This window comes from Sorex araneus, chromosome 1 (assembly GCF_027595985.1).
Source record: "Sorex araneus isolate mSorAra2 chromosome 1, mSorAra2.pri, whole genome shotgun sequence".
NCBI classification, from domain to species: domain Eukaryota; kingdom Metazoa; phylum Chordata; class Mammalia; order Eulipotyphla; family Soricidae; genus Sorex; species Sorex araneus.
In genome coordinates, this window is record NC_073302.1 from 103,889,251 (window position 1) to 103,910,295 (window position 21,045).

Here is a 21,045-nt window from a genome sequence, read left to right on the forward strand (position 1 = left end):
TGTCGCACTGTCGTCCCGTTGTTCATCGATTTGCTCGAGCAGGCACCAGTAAACGTCTCCATTGTGAGACTTGTTGTTACTGTTTTTGGCATATCGAATACGCCACGGGGAGCTTGCCAGGCTCTGTCGTGTGGGCGGGATACTCTTGGTAGCTTGCCAGGCTCTCCAAGAGGGACGGAGGAATCGAACCCTGGTTGGCCGAGTGCAAGGCAAACGCCCTACCTGCTGTGCTTGTACCTAATACAAATATCAATAACTTTGTAAACAATGGCTCTTTAATTAAATATAACAATTTTAGAAGAGTTGGTGTTGGGGCTTGAGCTCTTGTACAGTGGGTAGGGCACTTGCCTTGTACATGGCTAACCCAGGTTCAATCCCTGTCACACCACAGGGCCCCTGAACCTGCCAGGGGTGGTTCCTGAGCACAGAACAAAGAACAAGCCCTGAGCAATGCCAAGTGTGACCCAGAAACAAAAGAGCACACTCAAAATAATAAATATTAATAGTAGAGATAAGGTGTATTTCATAACTGGACTGGAGCAATAGCACAGCGGGTAGGGCGTTTGCCTTGCATGTGGCCGGCAGTGCATAGACACAGGTAGACAGCTGATGCTATGCTTTTATAACATGGGATTTGATTGCCTCCAAATAATATTTACTCCTGGGCATCCATGCATAATTACTTGACTTAAGCCTCAGTTGCCCTTACTTCCTCACACTCCACAAACGGTCCCAATGAAGGGATTGGACTGACCCAGGGCAGGCTGTAAGCTATCCTGGCATCAGAAAGGGAAAAGTGCCATAAGAAGTATAATAAGTTAAGAGCACGTCATGGGACAAACTCTGTCATGACCCAAAAAGAAGCAACTGAATAAGGACCCTGCTGGGGTTAGGAAAGACGAACCTGGCCTGAGGACTGTGGTCTGAGATCTATAGGAGATGTCCCCGGGAAGAGCCAACCTTTAAGCTTAATGTATCTCTTACTGTGTTCATATAAAATGACTACAAATATTATAAGTAAATTTACTGTGACTGTTTAAACGGATGACTAGCTGAGGAAAGGAGAAAGCAATACACCCTGGATGGAATCCCGCCCTTGAGCTGGTCTCCTAGTAATCTGGGGTGCTGAACCCTCAAATGAGATTTTGTCCTTGAGTTAACCCCCTAGAACTTCCCCTGAAGGAGGGGCTTTACCTTTGTTTGTTGTTATGACAATGCTCAACCCCACCTATGTATACCCCACCCTTCACGATTCCTACATAACTATGATGTAAGGGGAAAGAAGGGACTAGAAGAAAATAACTAGAAAGACGATTTTGAGGTCAACAAGGAGACAAGGATGAGGGAACTATGATGACTGGGACTATGACCAAAACTACAACTACAGCTGTGCTATGCGGGGAGAGATCGGACGATGCTGGGGAGGAGAGAGAAATAAACTGGCTACCGGCCAGCCCGGGGCCCTGTTCCTCCACTTCCCCATCCTTCATCACCATGGGGCGAACAGTTCTCAGCCACCAAACAAATGCTCAAGTCTCATGCCCCTACGCTTCTCTTTGAAACTCACACTACTTGCCAAAATCCATCTATATCATCATCTTATATGATAATTTTCCCAATTCTGGTTTTATTCATCACTGCTTCCTCTAAGATAAGCCTTGATACGTCACTACCCTCAAAGTTCTCAGCTAAATCAGCCTCTCCCTTATGTTCTTCTCACAACTTTTCCCTTGAGACGATAACTAATAGTCCATCAGAACATAAACGGGTACTGTTGGGGGTGGGTTTTTGTGTTTTGTTTGTTTGTTTGTTTCTTTAAGTACGCTAACATCTTCCTGCAGTAAAATTCCTAATATATTTGTATTCCATTCCCTATAAAAATAACCTGCCTGAGAAACCACCTGCTGCAAGGATGCCAGGAAGTCATGTGACATCATACTAGGCCCACAAAGGCAATGCAGGCAGCTCTCACTAACCAATTATCATATTGATCCCTGACATCCATTCAGGGATAGATTATCTGTCATCTATGTTGTCTCCCATTTCAACATATATCTGTGATGGGGTGTGACGATTATCCTATATTAAAAATTTATCCTACATAAAGCATCTACTTAGAAGGCACATACGCATTAAAGCTCGCGAGTCCCTCTTCACAATCTATCGGCACCGGGCTGAACTTTAAAATCATTTTAACCTCCGGCCCTCGAGGAGGCTACCGTCTACTGGGGAGAAGACATAAAACCAAGCTTGCCAACCGGGAGCTAAACGAGAGAATAGGAAGATAGGAGAGACTAAGAGAGATTCTCTTTTAGCCAGAATGATCAGGAGGAGAGAGAATGATGTCGAATAAACCATGGGACGAAGAGGACAGAAGAGGCAGGAGAAGAAGGGCACATCCTTTCTTCTCTGGCATCGCTCGGGTGTTGGCAGAGGTGAGATGGGCAGGGATGTGACGGAGCCCGGGGCTGCTCAGGCCAGGAAGAGCTGCAGGGCAGCTGCAGGGACCAGGAGGCCGGCCAGGGCTCTGCGGCAGAAACCCTGGCGAGGGAGCAGGCGGCTCAGATCAGCATGATTAAGACCTGGCACGTGCCATCAAGATCAGAGGCACCCATGAACTTTGGGGAAAATACACAGGAAAAAGTACATGGTGCGGGGGAGGGGGGTGGGGGGGAGTATGGGGGAGCAGAGTGTGGCTCCAATCATTGAACCCATGCAAAAGACTGAAAGTGAAGCAGAGGACTTTCAAAGACGGCCAAGAAACGCCTGCATTACTGACCACTGCTTCTCATGCTTAAGGGTCAATCTCAACACCAGCCATCCCAAACCTCCTGCCCAAGAAAAGCCTTTCTTGATAGAGACCTCGGGTCTCTGCTCTGGGCCGAATGTCTGTGTGTCCCAAAAAGCCCTTGACGGAAATCCTTACCCTCAATGGAACGATCTCTGGAGACTGGCCGGAGGTCATAGGTGAGGTGAGGCCATGATGGTGCGAGACCCCGTGAGGAGGAAGAGAACAGATGGACACACCGGGAGAGATGGCCAGAGATCCCGCAAGGGCACAGCTGCCCAGCAGCCAGGGACACCGTCACCCAAGGGTGGGGGGGGCAGCCTTCAGAACACTGGGCAGCCAAGGGCTGTTGCTTCTGTCTCCTGGGCTTGACTTGCTGCGGAAGCAAGAGTAGGAGAGATGGTCCTGTGTCCTGTGCCCCTCCAGCGTGGCCTGGACTGTCACATTAGACAAGCCACTGGCTGTGTTTTGGCCCAGGTGATCCTCTGAGCTTGTAGGACTGATGGATCCCATAGTGCAGAGTCAGCCCTGAGCACTTCCAGGTGTGGCCCAAAAACCAAAAGGGAACTTAGGTTAACATTTATGCCACATCAGCCCAGTATGCAGCTGCCAAACCGCGGCAATCTCTATGCCAGCTGTTAAACTGTTCTAGCGTGTCTAGGCTGTCCCTAAACCCCACTGACATCATACATTGGTCATTGTGACATCAAACCTCCCCATCACAACACTTAAAATTTCACTTATGGCCATGTGACCACGTTTCAAACGCATAAGCAGCTGAGTCACCTGACACGGGCATCCACCGCCCCACTGGCCCGCGTCACTGGACCCACTGCCCAAGCTCATTAGTAGCCCTGTTGATGCCCTTTTAGTGAGCTGTGTTAATGAGAAATGCCCGTGACGGGTGTGAGAATCCAGTTGCCAAATCCCCTCCATATCTACCTTGTTTCTACTACTAAGAACTGGTTCTTACTGGTTCTACCAGTGAGAACCAATACTGACTTCTACAAAATCTATTCAAAGGGCTGGAGGGTGGAGACCGGTGCTGAGAGATGGCTTTGCATGGTGCCCAGTGTGTGAGCACAGACCACATGGAGTGACCTGAAAATACCCGACTGAGCAAATATCTCCTTGGACCGACGTGAAAACACCAAGTCATCCTACACACAGAGAGGCCTGGATTGATACACCTCACTGAGCCAAAAAAGCTGTGAGTATATATCAAATTCGACGAAAAGCGCCGAAGGATCTTCCAAGGATCAGCAGATAGGGCAAAATCTACTATGGGCTCTAAACTCCATTACGCTGCTTCCAAAAGCTTTCTCCTCACGCTTGCAAGGTCACATCTGGGCAAGTTGCAGTGATGACGACACGATTTTTTTTTCTTTTTTCTTCTTGGGCTCACACCCAGCGATGCTCAGGGCTGACTCCTGGCTCTGCACTCAGGAATTACTCCTGGCAGTGCTTGGGGGACCCTACGGGATGCCAGGGATTGAACTCGGGTCTGCTGCGTGCAAGACAAATGCTGCACTATTGCTCCAATCTGGAGACACGATCCTAAAGTCAACGGAGTAAGTCTCCTTTACTTCCTCCCCTACCCGAGAGCCCAAGACAGTGCTTCATAGACTCCATCACCCGCCACTGTGTCAACATTAACTACAGGACTGTTTAATGCACTCTGTCAGCCCCTGCCCTCCAAAAGTACCAAACCGGGTACTAGGACACAGTGTGTGCAAGGGATCTCTGTTTCTCACAGCAAGACCTGAGTCCTGATCACCATGAATGCAATTTCTCAGCACTGACACAAGGGAGAGAAGGACGGAGGGACTCAGAGACGTGTCAGGAAACTGCGCACATGTGTGTGGCCCCTGAATTTGGGCCCTCAAAGCAGGCCCCTGAGTTTGAGATCTGGTTGCCTCAGCACAGGGAGAGTTCCACTACATCTCAGAGAATCAGTTGACCCACTCGGTGGCGGGCAGCTGGCCGAGTGCTGGAGGACCAAGCTGTTTTCTCCCACTTAGAATTTCCCGATGCTTCGAAACGTCCACTCAGCCCAGTTGGCTGCGGTCAGTGGATTAATCCACCAGCAACAATCAACCAGCTGCTGCAAAAAGTTACTCGGCCGGAACTAGTTTCTGCCACTGGTTCTTTCATGCTCCTCAGAACAGCTGTGCCTCTCCCCAAGGTCCATCCAGGCCCCGGACTTCCCATCAGAGTCCAGCAGCATAGCCCCGTGTTGGTGTTTTCAAAGGAAGCAAGACTATCACCGAGCCCCGTTCTCTGGGCCCGCATCCGCTCCCACTCTGCCTTGCGGAAGAATTAGGGGCGCAAGCTAAGAGCACCCCACCAAGCTCCCAGTGGCTCAAGCAACAAACGTGGAAACGTTGTTGCCGTTTTTGGCATATTGGATAGGCCATGGGGAGCCTGCCAGGCTCTACCGTGCAGGTGGGATACTCTCGGTAGCTTGCCGGACTCTCCAAGAGGGACCGAGGAATCGAACCTGGGTCGGCCGCGTGCAAGGCGAACGCCCTACCCGCTGTGCTATCGCTCCAGTCCACCGCCTCTAGGCACCCAAAGCTCAGGACCCACAAAGAAGGGTGCTCAGCTCAGACTCTAAAGTGCTCTTCTGTATTTGCTCCCAAAGTTCGAGACTCGGAGAGAAAGCAGAGTCTGTCTGAGCACGATCTCTTCCTATAGGCAGACAACAGTGAGTGGGATAAGACTCCTTGGAGATTCTGTTCAAAGTATTTAAGGAAAGAAGCTCCAAAAATGGAAGCCAGCTACAGTTCACACTTGTGAAACGGTTCTGATCGAGCCTCGGAGGCGCCAGACTCGGCAGCCCACCAGGGGAGGGAGGAATATGCCGGGGAAATTTCTAGAGACTGACTCGCCCAGGGACAAGAGACTTTCATTCCATTTCTCCCTTCAGCAGAACTACCTATGCAAAATGGAAAAAAAAAAAACAGAAGAGAATTTTCTTAGCAATTTGGTATCTATAACTTATAATTTCTGAAGTGGTAGATAAAATAACAGGAATTATTTCCGCTGATGGGTAAAGGAGAATTCTTCCTCTAGGCGATACCCAATGGCAGATAATGTAGCAATACCTTCAGGACCATTGGAGACCTGGGCATTTTATAACCATATTAGTAATAGAGATCAAGGGTTTAGTTTTACATTTTACAGACAAGGAAATCTTTCCACTCCATCTCATATTTAAAAAAAAAAGTCCATTTCTGAAGCACATGAAAAGTTTCACAGAATATATTTTATACTTAAATGCGTGTTATGATTATGCTTCCCAAAGCCTTTTGCATGAATTATCATTTCACATTCACACACACACACAAAAAAAAAATTGTGTGAATTTAGGTCCCCGTCTGCAAAAGGAAAAAAGAAACTCTGAAGCAAAGTCAAAAGCTAGAAGCCAGCAGGATTTGAATCCCGACCCTGAAAATCCAGATCAAGCACTGCCTCCAGGCAGCTGCAGTGCCCAGAACCTAAACAAACCAAAGGCAACCCGGCCTCCCTGTACAGCCCTCAGCCCTTTCGCCCGCCTCGATGGATGCAGTGAGGGACGGGCACGTGCCCGCTGCAGTTCGGGGATCAGAGTGTCAATCAGTGAAATGGACAGAGTCCTGTGTGGGACGACGGTGGCGAAGAGAAGCCTGGGTGAAATCTCAGGTGCCTGTGGGCACATACACAGGTGACAGGGAAATGTACACATGTCACTGTGTCACTCAGATGATACCGTCTAAGATGGCATTCCAACTCCCCCTTCCCGGAGCACAACCTGCAAAGTCCAGCAACCCCTGAACACAACAAAGCAAATGGATCCTCGTTCCCAGCCGAGAGGCCCAACCTTGAAACATTCACAATTTTCTGCAGAGATCCCTGGATCTGTGCATTTGGGCACTTCTGCTTCCTGTGGGACAAATGTGCTCTTCCATCCTTAGCTTCACAACATCAAGAGCTAAGAGGGAGGAAGAAACGGGGACATCGGTGGTGGGAAATGCACACGGGCGTTGGAACATGGTATGACGGAGACTGAATCGTGAACAACTTTCTAACTGTATGTTTCATGGTGATTCAGTGAAAAAAATAAATGGATAAGACATCTGAGGTTCACTAATATACTAGGTTCTCTGCTATATGTTTTATTTATTTAATTTGGATTTGGGGCCACATCTGGCAATGCTCAGGGATTACTCTAGGCTCTGCACTCAGGGATCACTTCTAGAGGTGCTCTGTGGGTCATATGGGATGCCAGGAACTGAACCTGGGTCAGCCACATGCAAGGCAAGTTTCCTACCCATTGTACCCAAGTTTCCCACCCAAAGTTCCAGCCATCATCTGCTATGTTTTTCAAATAGTCACATTTGATTGCTTGTTTGGCGCTACACCCAGGAGCGCCCTGAGTTTACTGTTGGCTCTGCATTCAGAAATTATTCCTGGAGGATTTGTGGGACCATATGGGATGCCGAGGATCGAACCTGGGTCAGCACTCTATAAGACAAGCAATCCATTTGCTGTACTTGCTCTCTGGCCCCCTCAACAGCCTTTTACTTTGTCCTTACAGTCCTACAGACAAAGGATAATCATTTTTTCTTCTTATGACACCAAATCATCAGTCAACCATCTGCACAAAGATTTAAAAACAAGAACAAAAACAAACAAACAAAAAAACTCGTGCTTCTGAACCCGTCTCAGCACCGTATTTCATTTCCATATTTACTTCTGAGATACACAAAAGTCACAAAGCAGTAGATGTTCTCCTTGAAAAAGAATGTCCCTTCAGGAAACAATAAATACTTTTAAAACTGTGCTTTAAAAATAAAAACCAGAGGGCTGGGTTGCACAGTGGCCAGGGCACTTGCCTTGGATGAAGGCCAACCTGAGTTCAATCCCCAATGACCTATAGGGTAACCCAAGTCTCACCTGGACTCATCCTGACTACACAGCCATGTGCAGGCCCAAAAAATAAAAAATAAAAAAATAAGCTGATGAACATGGCAAAGGGTAATGACTGTAGACAAATAACATAAAGCAGTAAAAGTTCAGTAAGCCAAATGAGAAATATGCAGATCTGAAAGTACAATTCACCAAAAAATTAGGAGAGATAATGTATTTTGGAACTACTTAATCTTGCTCATATTCAGCAAGAATAACATTAAACCTCAGGGAAACACAAATTCCACTATTGGAAGTTTTCTTTAAAAAAAAATAAATAATGCTAGTGTTTTCAAGATAATCAGAAAACTGGCACACACCACAGCCTTACTGAAATATACATCAGGTAAACTTTCCAGAGGACAATTTGACAACATATATCTATGGCATCAAAAACATCAAGTTCTTTGAAGTAACCTAGAGAAAATAAGCTGACGAAAACTACTTAACGTTAATCCGAGTATCAACATATACGACAAATAAAAAAACGAATCTCAAGAAAGTAGTAACTTTAGGAAAATTATGTTACATACAAGTATGGGAAACAAACAAAAATGAACCCTCACTACATTTTTAAAAATCCACTATACATGCTAAAATAGTGAAAACAATATAGAAATCTTTTGAATTAAAGAAAATGTGTTAGCATTCCTGCTAAAAATAAGACCATTTCTGTGTTCTATCATACCCAAACTTCAAGTTATTTTGTCATGTACATATGTGTTTAGATTTAAATGACCATGCATTTATTTTTAAAAAGAAAAAACTGAGTAAAGAAATATATTTTTATACAACTCTAATATATAATGGAGTTTGCAAGAAGACACTAACTTGCTAAACTTATTCAATGCATCTCCAACTTTAAAGATAAGAAAAAGTCTGTATGACACTGGTTGGGATTAAATGCACTATCTACTCCAAAAGTATGAATCTTGTTCCTTTAGTCATGCATTCAACATATCAATAAAATGTAAATATGTATGTCTTCTCAATAATTTAAAGGCATGTTTTTGTTTCAAGGCATCCAATGAAAATATGTAGTTTCTCAATGATTACTGCATCCTCTGCATTGATGCAGTAGTCACCAAACTATATTTGATACAAATATAAAGAAATACTTGGAATGAGTCATAAGCACTGAGAATTTGTATGGGTGTTGTGGTGTAGAAGTGCTGGGTATCATATCCATATACTTCTGGTGTGATTTTTCTTTCTAACCTTCATTAACCTCAAACTTTCCCACAAAATTTTAAAAAAGTAAGGATTCACGCAAAATATCTGTGTAAGATATCTCTAGATAGGGGCACAATATTTTTTTTAAATTTTTAATTGTGGAAAGTTACAAAGTTACAAAGTTTTCAGGTTTAAATCTCAGTTATACCATGCTCGAATACCCAGGGCACAATATTTTGACAGATACAATATTCTCAATGTATCTACTTGGGATTTAATATTATGACTCTAAGAACTCATTAGAGAAAACATTCTTTAATGTTCAATCTCCAGTTACCCTTTATCACTTATGGCCTGAAAAGCTACGATGTGATTACTACAGGCTCTGAGAACTCTGACATAACAAGTTCCTCTACCTCCTCACCTAGTGACTAAGAAGAAGAAAGAAAAAATTAATAAATCAAACCCTCGTTGGCCCCAGTGAAGATTCCATTGGAGTTGGGAGACCAAACATTGACTCATTAGTACTGGGAAGACTTGGTTTGCTTCCCAAAAATTTGCGACTTTAATGTCTGGAAGTCCCAATAAAATACTTGAGATAAAAATAAACTTTAAGAAGCGAGGTGTTTATAAGGTACAATAGTTAGTTAGACTTGGGATGAAAAGCAAATCAGGCTTATTTGGAAATTCATTTTTTCTCCTTTTTTGACTGTCCACTACCTCTATGGACAGCTGAAAGAGTGATGAGCCAGGAATTAGACAGGAGTTAAGGCACTTTCCATGCACAATGCCAACCCTATTCAATCCCCGCCACCACATAGGGTCCCTCGAGCACTGACAGTAATGATCTCTGAGCAGAGAGTCAGAAGTACGGATGCCAGGGCTGGGCATAACTCCCCCTTCTGAGAAAAAAAAATGATGATTAGCCAAACGTTAAAGATCTACAATGAGATAGATGCGGCCATGAACAGCAGTTGACCTGAGTCATCACTGAACTAGGGTTTGGCAAGTCCGAGATTGAATTTTTGTGCCCACTTTCTACCACTTACAAGACCACCTGATTCTACCCTGGGAAAGAGGGAAGAAATATGGAGAAGCTAAAGTTGGCAATACATTAATCAGCTAAATTTCAAGGGCCACACTCTACACATCAACCTGGGCATCAGACACACCCCCCACACACACTCAGAAATTCTTGGTATAACGTCAAAATACCATAAAATATGTAAAGAAAATATGTAAAAATATTCAAAGTAACTATGAAAGCTAATATATCCAGAATTCTACCTTCAGAATTCTTTATCACTGTGACAAGGAGGAACACTTCTTCTCTATCTGGGATTGTTTCGTTTGAGATTCGAGAGCTAAATTGATACTACTCTCTGGCTGCTCACCAGCCTTCCACACCCTTGCCTCTGAAGAATAAATGAAGACGCATGCTTGCTCCTTCTTCCACCCTCTGGAGATTGTCCTGCCTATGAAGAGCAAGGTTTAGGCTCGCTCCTCAAATGTGATTCTGTCCCGGGGGGCATGGGGGGGGCAGGAAGGCATGGCGGAAGGTTCTGGAACATCAGCCCCACACACTACACTCTCTCGAATCCCCGTTGGTATTTCACCCAGAGTGGTCACATTTTTGTTTCTGGTTCTTCTGGTATGCCAACTTTTTCCAAATATGGAGAGATGCTTTATGGTTTTTTTTAAGGGTGACAGAGTGAGGAATATTCATTGCATTTTCTAAAAACTTTTATTAATAATAAAAGTATTATTAATGAGAAAGTATTATTAATGTTATAGTCTTAGTTATAGAGGATATACGTAAGAGGAGTCATGTCCAGGAAACCAACAATCCACATGATTGCACATTTAATATCTTAAATATATGCATTTCTGTGCTTTATGTTGTTTCAGATTTGAACAAGATTAGAAAAGCATTTTTAAGACTTTATTTTAAAAGACTCTTAAGAAAAATACATTAGAGAGAATATTTTCATATTTTACATATTTTTTATTTTATATTTTATATTATAATATTTGTTTCATATTCAGATGCATTTAGATAAAAATATAACTACCAGATCAAATTCCTAAGCAAAGTTGTGATAATCATATCTATTCAACAAGAAAGTATTATTAATGAGAAAACATCAACCCTTATGTATGCAAGAAAAGAGTAATTACTCATTTCAATTATAGATTTAACTCTTCCCCCATCATCCAAAGCTACAACTTAAACACCCCACTTAGTAATACATTCCATGTCACTCAAAGCTTGAAGAGATTTTGACACGTATTTATTTAACCAAACCTAATTGGCTCTCCTGCTTACTCTGATCCGAAAGAAGAGCAAGGTCTTTTAATAGAGCGTGCATTTTCCGCTGGTAACTTATAATTGGCAGTTCCCACAACAACACATAAATTTAAATATAAATAACCATATTTATTGTCAAAATGTTTTTCTGACTGAAGATAAATTAGTCTCCTGCTAGCCAGGTCATGCTCTGTAACAAATTCTAAGATACATCCAAGCATCTCTAGCATAAAGATGATGCCTCAATGATGAGTGCTCTACATTCCAGGAGCTGGGTGTGCAAATGAAGGGTGGGCGGGCAAGTGGGTGCTACCATTTGTATCCCAAAAACTATTTCTATGCACACCTTTCCCCACAAAGACTTGATTTCACGTAGGGGAGGGGGTGGTGGGTGTTCTCTGCGGGTAATCCTTTCACTGTTCACGTTTTCCTTCTCTCTTTTTTTGGTGCAGCTGTTGGATACGATGATGGGACCCATGCTCCTTGGTCCTAGAAAGAGGAACTGTTTAGCAGTGACGTCACCAGGAGTCATGTCCAGGAAACCAGCCATAATCTTCCTTGCACTTTGTGAATTTCTACAGAAAAAAATCTGAGTTCAATCAGGTGGAAATTCTACACTCACAAACAATGTCTCCCATTTGGGGGGCCGGAGAGAGAGCACGGGGTTCCAGGTGTCGATGTCACATGGGCTGAGATCGGTTTGTCTCCAGCACCGAAGTCCCCTGAGCACTGCCCACTGTGACTCCCGATCACAGAGCTAGGAGCAGTCCCTGAGCACCACGGGGTGTGGCTCCACACCTCTAAAATATTTCACTGTTTCTACTGGGTTGGCACCTTTTTTTAAAATAATGGTGCTGGGAGATATAACGTATGTCTTCTTTAGTTGACCTACTACAGACTGAAAAATGTATATCGTGGAATAGAAATGTGACATCTTATTACAAGTTTATATAATAAGATGTTAAAATATGAATAGAGAAAGAATATATATTCATGGTATAGTCTTAATTATAGAGGATATACGTAAGAATAGATGTGATGGGGCTGGAGTGGTAAATCAGCAGGTAAAGTGCTTGGTCTATACATGGTGGCTGGCCCGGGTTTGATCCCTGGTACCTCACACAGAACACTGAGTCTGCCAGGAGTGACCCCTGAACCCCAAGCTCCAGAGACAAACAGGAAAAGAATATAAAAATGAAGCAAAGGTGTCCATCTTAATATGCCGAGTTCAAGATAGCTGCTGTGCTTTGAAGCATGTTTAGAATTCACAAACCACTTACGCACTTGCTTAATCGTGAAAACAGTCCTTTGAGATATTTTGTGCTGTTTGGGTTTGGGGGCTTTTAGTTTTGCTTTTCGGGGTTTGGGGCCACACCCAGTGGTTCTCAGGGGACCATATGAGATAACAGGGCTCAAACTCATGTCAGCTGCATAGAAGGCAATTGACCTGCCCACAATACTATCTCTCAGGTCCCTTGAGATAGTCTCTTATTGCACCCATTCCACAGCTGAAAAATTGAGCTCAACTGTGAGGAAAACATCACTGGCCCAGAACATACAATAGAACCCAACAAGTGTCTTCCTATTTCACTGCCTTTGCACATTTAAGTTGTGTATATTCATGCACATTACATGATTTTATATATTTTGCATATGTGTATTTGAAAACCCCGACTTTCTACAAATGTATTTCTGATTTGAAATGTCAATTAATGGACTAACGAGCTCAAAATACCTTGTTCATTTTTCAGGTAACTTTAGGAATCTTGCCAAGGAACAGAGGTGAGTATCTGTCTGAGATGGGCAGCATCCGGGAAGCATTGTTTCACCAATTTGGTCATTATTTCCAATTTGTCAAAAACTAATTGATACAGAGTATAACTTCAATATCCTAATATAACAAAGACATTTCATACAAATCAATTAACCATGATACGGAGCTTGAAATGACACTTAACTTCCATATGATGGGAAGAGAAATGACCAAGGGTGACGTGGCAGCAGGCTGTGTGCTCTAAGTCTGAACAAGCTCCAGCCAGCTAAGGCCCAGTGAGAGCTGCCTGCTTCTGAGTTTCTGGTTCGGGAGGTACTGTTTGTTTGTATAATTGGGTTCATTAAACCCAACTAAGCACTTTGTTAATCAGTAGCTCACAAGGCAGGTAACTGATAGAAATGATTTATCTATGGCATGTTTAATATTTTACATTAATAGGAAAGCTGTTACTCTGGCATGGAATCAGATAAACTTGAAGTCAGCCTTAAATATCACGAACTGTTCTCGTCGTTTCTATTAACTTTTCGGCCACATGCATATAAACTCATCGCAAAGACATCAAAATATTGGGAACCCCTTTGAAATGGATTTGATGAAAACAGTTATGAAAGACACCCAAGGCCCTGAGCACTGCCAAGGATCCCCCCCTTTAACACACACACACACACACACACACACACACACACACACACACACACACACACCCATACACCCCACAGCATGGTGACCAACTAAAGAATTTGGCTGGAGAGCTTATTTCTGAGCTGTGAAGATCCACCCCGGCCTTACACAGAAGCCCTGAGAATCAGGCGTCTGCTGGCCTCAGGCCAGTGAGGCATCCTCTGGGTGACGACATCCAATTCGGTAACTGTCAACTACATGCTTCTTTAAAAGTAGGACCACTGGGGCAAAAGTGACAGCACAGCAAGCAGGGCGTTTGCCATGCACGTGCTTGACCTGGATTTGATCCCCAGCACCCCATATGGTCCCCTGAGGTAGCCAGGAGAGATTCCTGGCCCAGAGCCAGAGGAAGCCCTTAGCACCGCCAAATGTGGCCCCAAAAATACAAAAATAAAAGCAGGAATATTGATTTGAAAAATCAAAATATGCAGGAAGAATGACACGAGCCCCACCCATTCACCACTAAAGGGGGGTGGGGGCTGGGTATTCATAGCTCCTGAGGATACTCATGAAAACAAAAGAAACAAAAGAATACTTTCAGCCTTCCAAAGACAGTAGTTTCTATTTCATTAGTTGCCTGTAACCACCACTAATATTGGACCATACAAAATATGTTGGACTTTGCAGAAAAACTGCAGTAAAGCGTTTTGAGTGGGACCTGGAGGTTTTCTTACATAAGGAGGAAGCTGACCAGCCGTTCTCATGGTGCTTTTTGTGGCCCGTAGGTATTCCAAGGAATCACACAAGTGGGGGCAGTGGCAGGAGGCGAAGGGGCCAACAAGTGGGGGCACGGCAATGAAACATGGTTTGAAGGGGGCCGTGGTTGGGAAAAGGTTAAGAGACCCTGGCCAAGAGGACCCTCAAACAATTCTGGGTAAGTCCATTTCACAGCAAAGAAACCCCTTCATAAAAGAGCACATTCCATCAGACGAAAAGAAAGGCCCTGAAAATTTAATTTGATCAAAAGAGGTCAAAAATAATGTTAAGAGTTGGGACTATTAGATCCCTGTTGTTAATTGCAAAGACCATGACAAAAGTGATGTAAGCTTCAGGAACGGAACAGAATGACAAATTGCATTTTCCAACTAACATCGTTTCAAATTCCATTCTCCACTCTGATGAACCATTTCACCGGGAGAAAAGAGCTGTCTTGTGTTCTAGTGTGAAAGATGCGAGGCTGATAGAAAATACTTTAATTTGACAGTGCATGACTCTGACTAAAAACACTGAAAACATTCGCGACATCTATAATGATTCAGTTAAACAACTACCCAAACACACACCAAATTAAATAACTCCTTCCTGAACGACGACGACAATTTTATTAGAGCCACAACCTCGTGTCCTTATGACAATTGCCATGTCATCAGAGACGATCATTCTCAATCCACCATATAACATAAAACCCACAGACACGATCCGTGTCATTCTCCCCACGCCCACCCGCCCACCCGCGGCTCTGTGCTCCCAGACACGCCTCGCAGAACCGGGCTCACCCGCCCTCCCTGAAGCACGTTAAGAAACGGAAGCAGCAGTCGCAAAAAAGAGAGAAAAGAGGATCTACTTACTTCACCCAAAAACAGTGTTTTTCTTGGAAAACATTTTAAATTAAAACAATGTGACCAGCCTGACATGTGTCCCACCGTCTCTTGGAAACTTCTCTGAGAATGAATATAAGGTACCACTAAGGCCAGTAAGAGAAAAACCGAATCACAGGGTTCCATGGACTCAAGTCAGAGCCGTGGACCAGTGTTTTTCTGCCCGGCTCTGATTTGCTAGCTAGAAGGCCGCCGGAATCTCGGCATCTCCCTGCAAAGGCAAAGCCTCTTCCATTCAAGCCCTGAGATCTTGCAATTCACACAGGCCAGGACAGATGCCATCTAATATCCCCACCCCCCACCTCCCTACACCCTCCTGCAAACGTTTAAAAATAGGCTCCGCGTGTGGCAGAAATCTTTTACAGCGGTTTGGAGCCCCGAGTCCTTATTTGTGGGCGCCTGGCCCCTATTCGTCATACTTCTCACTTGGAAAACCTGGGTACCAAAGCAAGCATCCCTGAAATGTGACCGTCGTCACCGCCAGCACCTCTCAGTGGGCGTTCAGACGCGGAGACGCTCCGGCAGAGCCCCTGAACTGTGTGGGTGAATTAGCAGCAGGAGAGAGACAGACAGACAGGCAGACAGACAGACAGGCAGGCAGACAGACAGGCAGGCAGACAGGCAGACAGACAGACAGAGAGCGACCCCCGGCAGCCCCCAGAGAGACAGCAGGATGCACAAGGAAATAAGTCCCGGGGAGGCAGATTCTGCAGCTCCCCGTCTCCACCCAACTGGTCACAGTGAACCCCCCAGGCTTCTCTCTAAGTCCTGGCCACACAGTTCCCCAAAGTGAAAAAATCCGATGCCCTCCAGGCCCCCCACCCGGCTGCTCGCGCACCGCTCGCCGGGCCCGGCGCCCTGCCCGGGTCGCATTAGGCGGGCTCGCTAGTCACCGCTCCCGGCAGCGCATATCGCGGGGTGCAGCCGAAAACGCGGGCGAGGGGCGTGGGGGGCGCGGGCGACTCCCGGGGGAGCCGCAACCTGCTCCGCTCGGGCTCGGTCCACACCCTGCTCTGGGGACCCCACACTGACAGCAACAGCAGAACTTTGGGGATGCGGGAAGTCGCCGTCCTTTGTCACACACACACACACACACACACGCACACACATCCACACACACACACACACGCACACACACACACACACACCCCGAAACAGTTGTTCCTACCGCGCCGACGGGGAAGCTGCGCCTGGTCCCCGAACGCCGCCGCGCCTCCAGCCCGCCCAGCGGCCGCGATCGCCGGAGACACACATCACACGGCCCGGGAAGAGGGAGGTCGGGGACACACGCGCACACGCGCACACGCGCACACACACCCGCGCGCACACGCACCCACGCGCACACGCGCACACACGCGCGCACACGCGCCCGGGCCGCCGCCGCCGCCACTGCTCGCAGCCATTAATTCCCGACGACTCCCCCCCCCCACGCCTCGGCCCTGCATCCCGGGGCACCCCGCGCCCCTGCCCCCGGGGAAGCTGCTCGCCGGACCCCCGGGCGCGGGGTGGGGGCGGGGGAGATGCGGCCGGGGAGCCCGAAGCGCGGGCCCGGGCGTCTGCGCTCGCCGGCCACCCGGGGGGTGACATTGAGCATCGCGCGGGGCCCCCGCCCCCACCCCTGCGCCCCCGCATCCCTGGGGCGCCGCCGGCGGGGGGGGAGGGCGAGGGTGGCGGCCCGCGGGGACCCCTCGGGCAGGGCTCGGGAGCGGCACTGGCCGCGGCGTCTGCCGAGGGGGGCAGCGGCGCGAGCGCGATCGGTCGCCCCCCACCCCGGGCCGCCGGGCGGTCGGGAGCCGGGGACGAGCCCCCCGGGGCAGCGAGGCGGAGGAGGAGGAGGATGGAGGGAGGCAGGAGGAGGAGGAGGATGGAGGGGGGAGGATGGAGGAGGATGGAGAAGGGGGGAGGAGGGGGAGGAGGAGGAGGAGGAGGAGGAGGAGGAGGAGGAGGAGGAGGAGGAGGAGAGGGAGGAGGGGAGGAAGAAGAGGAGGAGGAGGAGGAGGAGGGGGAGGATGCAGGCAGAGGATGCGCCGGCCCGGCCGCCGGCCCGGGAACTCACCGATCGGCGCGGCGCCCGCCGGCTTCCTGGCGAACATGCAGCCGCCGCCCGCGCCCGCGGCTCGGCCCCGGCGGGAGGGGGGCGCGCCGCCGCCCGGCTTCGGGGCGAGGTCCTGACCTTGGGCGGCTGCGGCAGCGGCGCCGGCGGGCGCCGGGCCGAGCGCGGCGGGCGGGCGGGCGGGCGGGCGGCGGGCGCACGGGCGAGCGCGGCGGCGGCGGCGAGAGGCGGCGCCCGGCCCGCAGCGCCCCCTGCCCGGCCGGCCGGGACCTGCGCGGGGCGGCGCGGGGCGGGCGCGAGCCTGGGGCGGGCGCGGTGCCCGGCGCCGAGCGCTCCCGAGCGGCGCCCCGCGGCCCTGCGGCGCCCCCCGCGCCCCCCGCGCCGCCGCAGAGCATGCCCAGTGCGCGCCCGCGCCCGGGCCCGAGGGGGGCGGCCGCGCGCCGGGACCGGCCGGGCAGCCCGGGGGGCGCGCGCGGGCCCGGACCCGCGGGGGAGGGGGAGAACGGCGCGCCCCCCCCTACACGCACACACACGCATCCCACCCCGCCCGCCGCGGGGCAGGTGCCGGGACCCCCGCGAGGGGCCCACGGCGGGGCGCGGGGCGCCGCCCGCAGACAAAGGGGCCGGGGCGCCCGGGCCGAGCAGGTGCGGCGCGGGGCGGGGGCGGGGGCGGGGACCCAGCGCGGGGCCGGGGCTTCAGCGGCATCCCCGACCCGGCCCGGCCGCTCCAGCGTCCCGTCTTCCGGGCCGCGCGGGGACGTGCTGGGCACCGGGGGCAGAAACTCGGCTGGGAACAAGCCCCGCGGACTCGGGGCTGGCACGCAGGTAAACTTCCTGCCACGCACCTCCGCGTGCCCCCGCGAACGCGCCTCGGCGGCGCCCCGGGGCCACACGCCTCCCCTCCCGCCCTCCCCCTCCACTCTACCCCTCTGTGTCTCCCTCCCCCTCTGTATCTCTCTCCCCCTCCCCCCTCCCCTCCCTCTCTCTCCCTATCTCTGTGTCTCTTTCCCTCCTTCCCTCTCTCCTCTCTCTGTCTCCCTCCCTCCCTCTCTCCTTCCGTCTCTCTCTCCCCTCCTCCTCCCTCTCCCCCCTTCTCTTTCTGTCTCTCTCTCCACCCCCCCCCCCCACCCCGTTCCTTCCCCACCCACCCCTGCCCAGTTCCCCGCCGGCTCCCTGTCTGCTTTCAGACTGGCCGGCTGCATCCTCTCTGGGCGCGGGGCTGCGGGGTGCGCTCACAGTCTCCGCCGCGCTCCCCTGGCTGGTGACATCGGGGCACCCAGATCATCAGAGAGAATTACAAACCACGGAGTCCTCGGCCTTCACCCTGGTGCCTCGTTTGCAGAAGCCAAGAGGGTGGCGTGAGCGGGGCAACCCCTGAACGCACTTACAAGCCCTGAGCAGGCAGAGGGCAGCCTGCCCAAGGGGCCAGCGCGCAAAGGCGCCTCCTGACCCCTGACCGTGCCCCAGGTCCCTGTCCCTGATCCTGGGAGTCCCAGGCTGTCTGGGGCGATGGTCTCTGCCTGCCCCAGAGACACGGGTCCCCGGAGGAGTCCAGGAAAGTGTCCTGAGAGAGACAGGGGTCTAGGGCTGTCTTGTGCGTCGGGCGAGATTCTCCAGACTAGAATGACCTGGGTATTTATCCCAGGCTCATGGCCGTACTTCGGGTATCATTCAGAGAGAAAGCGAAGGACAGAAGTTTCAGGCGGGTTTACAGATGGAGCGAGAACTTTTGACCCCGGGAAGACCATGCACTTGGGAAAAAGGCGAATTATCCAGCAGTGCTCAGGGCTTACTCCTGGTTCTGTGCTCAGAGCTTACTCCTGGTTCTGTGCTCAGGGCTTACTCCTGGTTCTGTGCTCAGGGATCACTCCTGGCAGGGCTCAGGGGATCCGACCCCAGCACTCTGCAACGTGAAGGCGAGCACTTCACCTGCTTCAACTTTTTTAATTGATGGAGGTTCTGTGATTTATAATGTTGCCAATATTAGTTTCCTGGGCACATAATTCAGCACCCAGCGCCATGTACTTCACTCTCCCCAAGGCCCCCAGTGGGGCCCTTCTTTTCAAACAGCCCCTCTTCCTACCCCCAACACACACACACACACACACACACACACACACACACACACAAACACACTCTGTTTTGTGGATCTGAAGATTCATTCAGAATCTCCCACCACAGGGCAGATGGAGTACTGAGACTCCATCTCCCTCCTGGAATTCATTTTCCAAACCGGCTTTGGGTTTGGGTTTGCACAGACCTGGTTCCTGAGAAAAAAACACCACTGCCCCCGCTTCCAATACACCTTGGGCTGTAATTTTTATTTCAGTTCTCAGAAAGGCAGTTCAATTACTGGGGAGTACTTGGTACAAGAAGAATTAGCAGCTCCGGGTCCATTAGGCTGCATTAGCTTTGAAAGGTTCCTCTTTGCTTCCTTCCTGGACTTTGGTCAGTTTTGTTTGATTTTACCTGAAATTCTCTTTGCATCTTTTAGCTCAGAAAAATTTTGCAGGTAGTCGCTAGGGGGTGGAGACATGCAGAGGGTGGTCATTTGGGCTGTAACCGAGGAACACATACTTTCCAGAGAAAATGTATGTCATTTTGACTTCTAGAGATCTAAGAAAAAGAATCCTCAAGGCATTTTAGTCTTTCTGAAAGGAGCGATGGTAAACTCCAAGCACTGATGGAGCCCCACAAAATCACCACCAAAATGAAAGTCCCTGTGCATTTCATCAGAGATGGGACAAATGGGGTGATTTTGAGGAGCAATGATGCTGTGAGCTACTTCTATTCCATCTTTCCTGTGTTTGATTTCATTGGGGCACTTATGATCTCTGGGCTTTGAAAACCATCTGCAATTTAAGATATTATTAAATGCGCAATGAGATAATGCTGAAAAATAAAATGATCCTTGTCGTGTTAAAGCTTGGAAGGACTCACTGCTGCCATCTCTTGCTAGTGATGGTTCTGTTTGTTTTTTATTAAAGGGACATTCTGAAGTTCTGAATTCACAGAGACGGGCATTATTAGCTTCCTGTGTTCCTCTCACAGTGCCAAGCGCAGCGGGAACTCTTTATCGTGCTCCTTCTGTGACTGTCTCAATAAGGTGGTGTGAGACAGACACCACTTCTAAATACGTAGTGCACCTCTGGGATTGACGAATCACTTTTTAAACTTTGAGGCAAATCTCTATTAACAACCAAGTTTGACTTAGTGTCTAGGCATGAAACCTAGTTGTTCAGAATATTTTCAGAAATCCAGGTATCATTTTATCGCATGCCGATTTTTAGAAGAGTGAAAAATCCATGTCTGGTTTTGTGGGGCACTCTCAGGGGATGCTGAGACATCCTGGGGCTCCTGCTCACCATTGTTCAGCCACACAGACCAGCCAATTTAGTGCTTGGCTGAGTTAGGTAGCCAGTTTTTAAACCCAGATCAAGGTCACACCGGGCTGAGGGGGGTGAGGGGGTGTGTGCGCCAGGGATGGAAGGATGGAACTGGGGGGGGAGGGGCATTGCACATATGCCTGAACGTCTGGAGTATCTCTCTGGGCCCCCAAGCCCACATTCAATTCAAGACAATGAAAACATATCACTGTGTTTTTCTGTAGATGTTCAAGTGGAAGGCATTCCCTGAGCTATTTTATTAAGCACGTTATCCATTGGAAAGCTGTGAAACCATTTCAAATGGGGAAATTAAACTCAGGGTGGATGCCTTTGC

The 21,045-nt window shown here is 48.9% G+C and overlaps 1 protein-coding gene across 7 annotated transcripts in view; it reads right to left on the reverse strand.

Moving 5' to 3' along the window:
* Positions 1 to 17,489, reverse strand: part of CTNND2 (catenin delta 2) — a 902,659-nt gene extending 885,170 nt beyond the window's left edge. For 2 of the 7 annotated variants that reach the window (XM_055141787.1, XM_055141773.1), the window contains exon 1: positions 17,329 to 17,489. In XM_055141787.1, coding sequence (XP_054997762.1) covers positions 17,329 to 17,365 — 37 coding nt within the window. In that variant the 5' untranslated portion in view covers positions 17,366 to 17,489. Of the gene's footprint in view, positions 1 to 16,440; positions 16,600 to 17,328 lie in introns of those variants that run through there. The other 5 variants (XM_055141779.1, XM_055141770.1, XM_055141775.1 and 2 more) reach the window with 5 other exon arrangements.
* Positions 17,490 to 21,045: the final 3,556 nt, after the last annotated feature.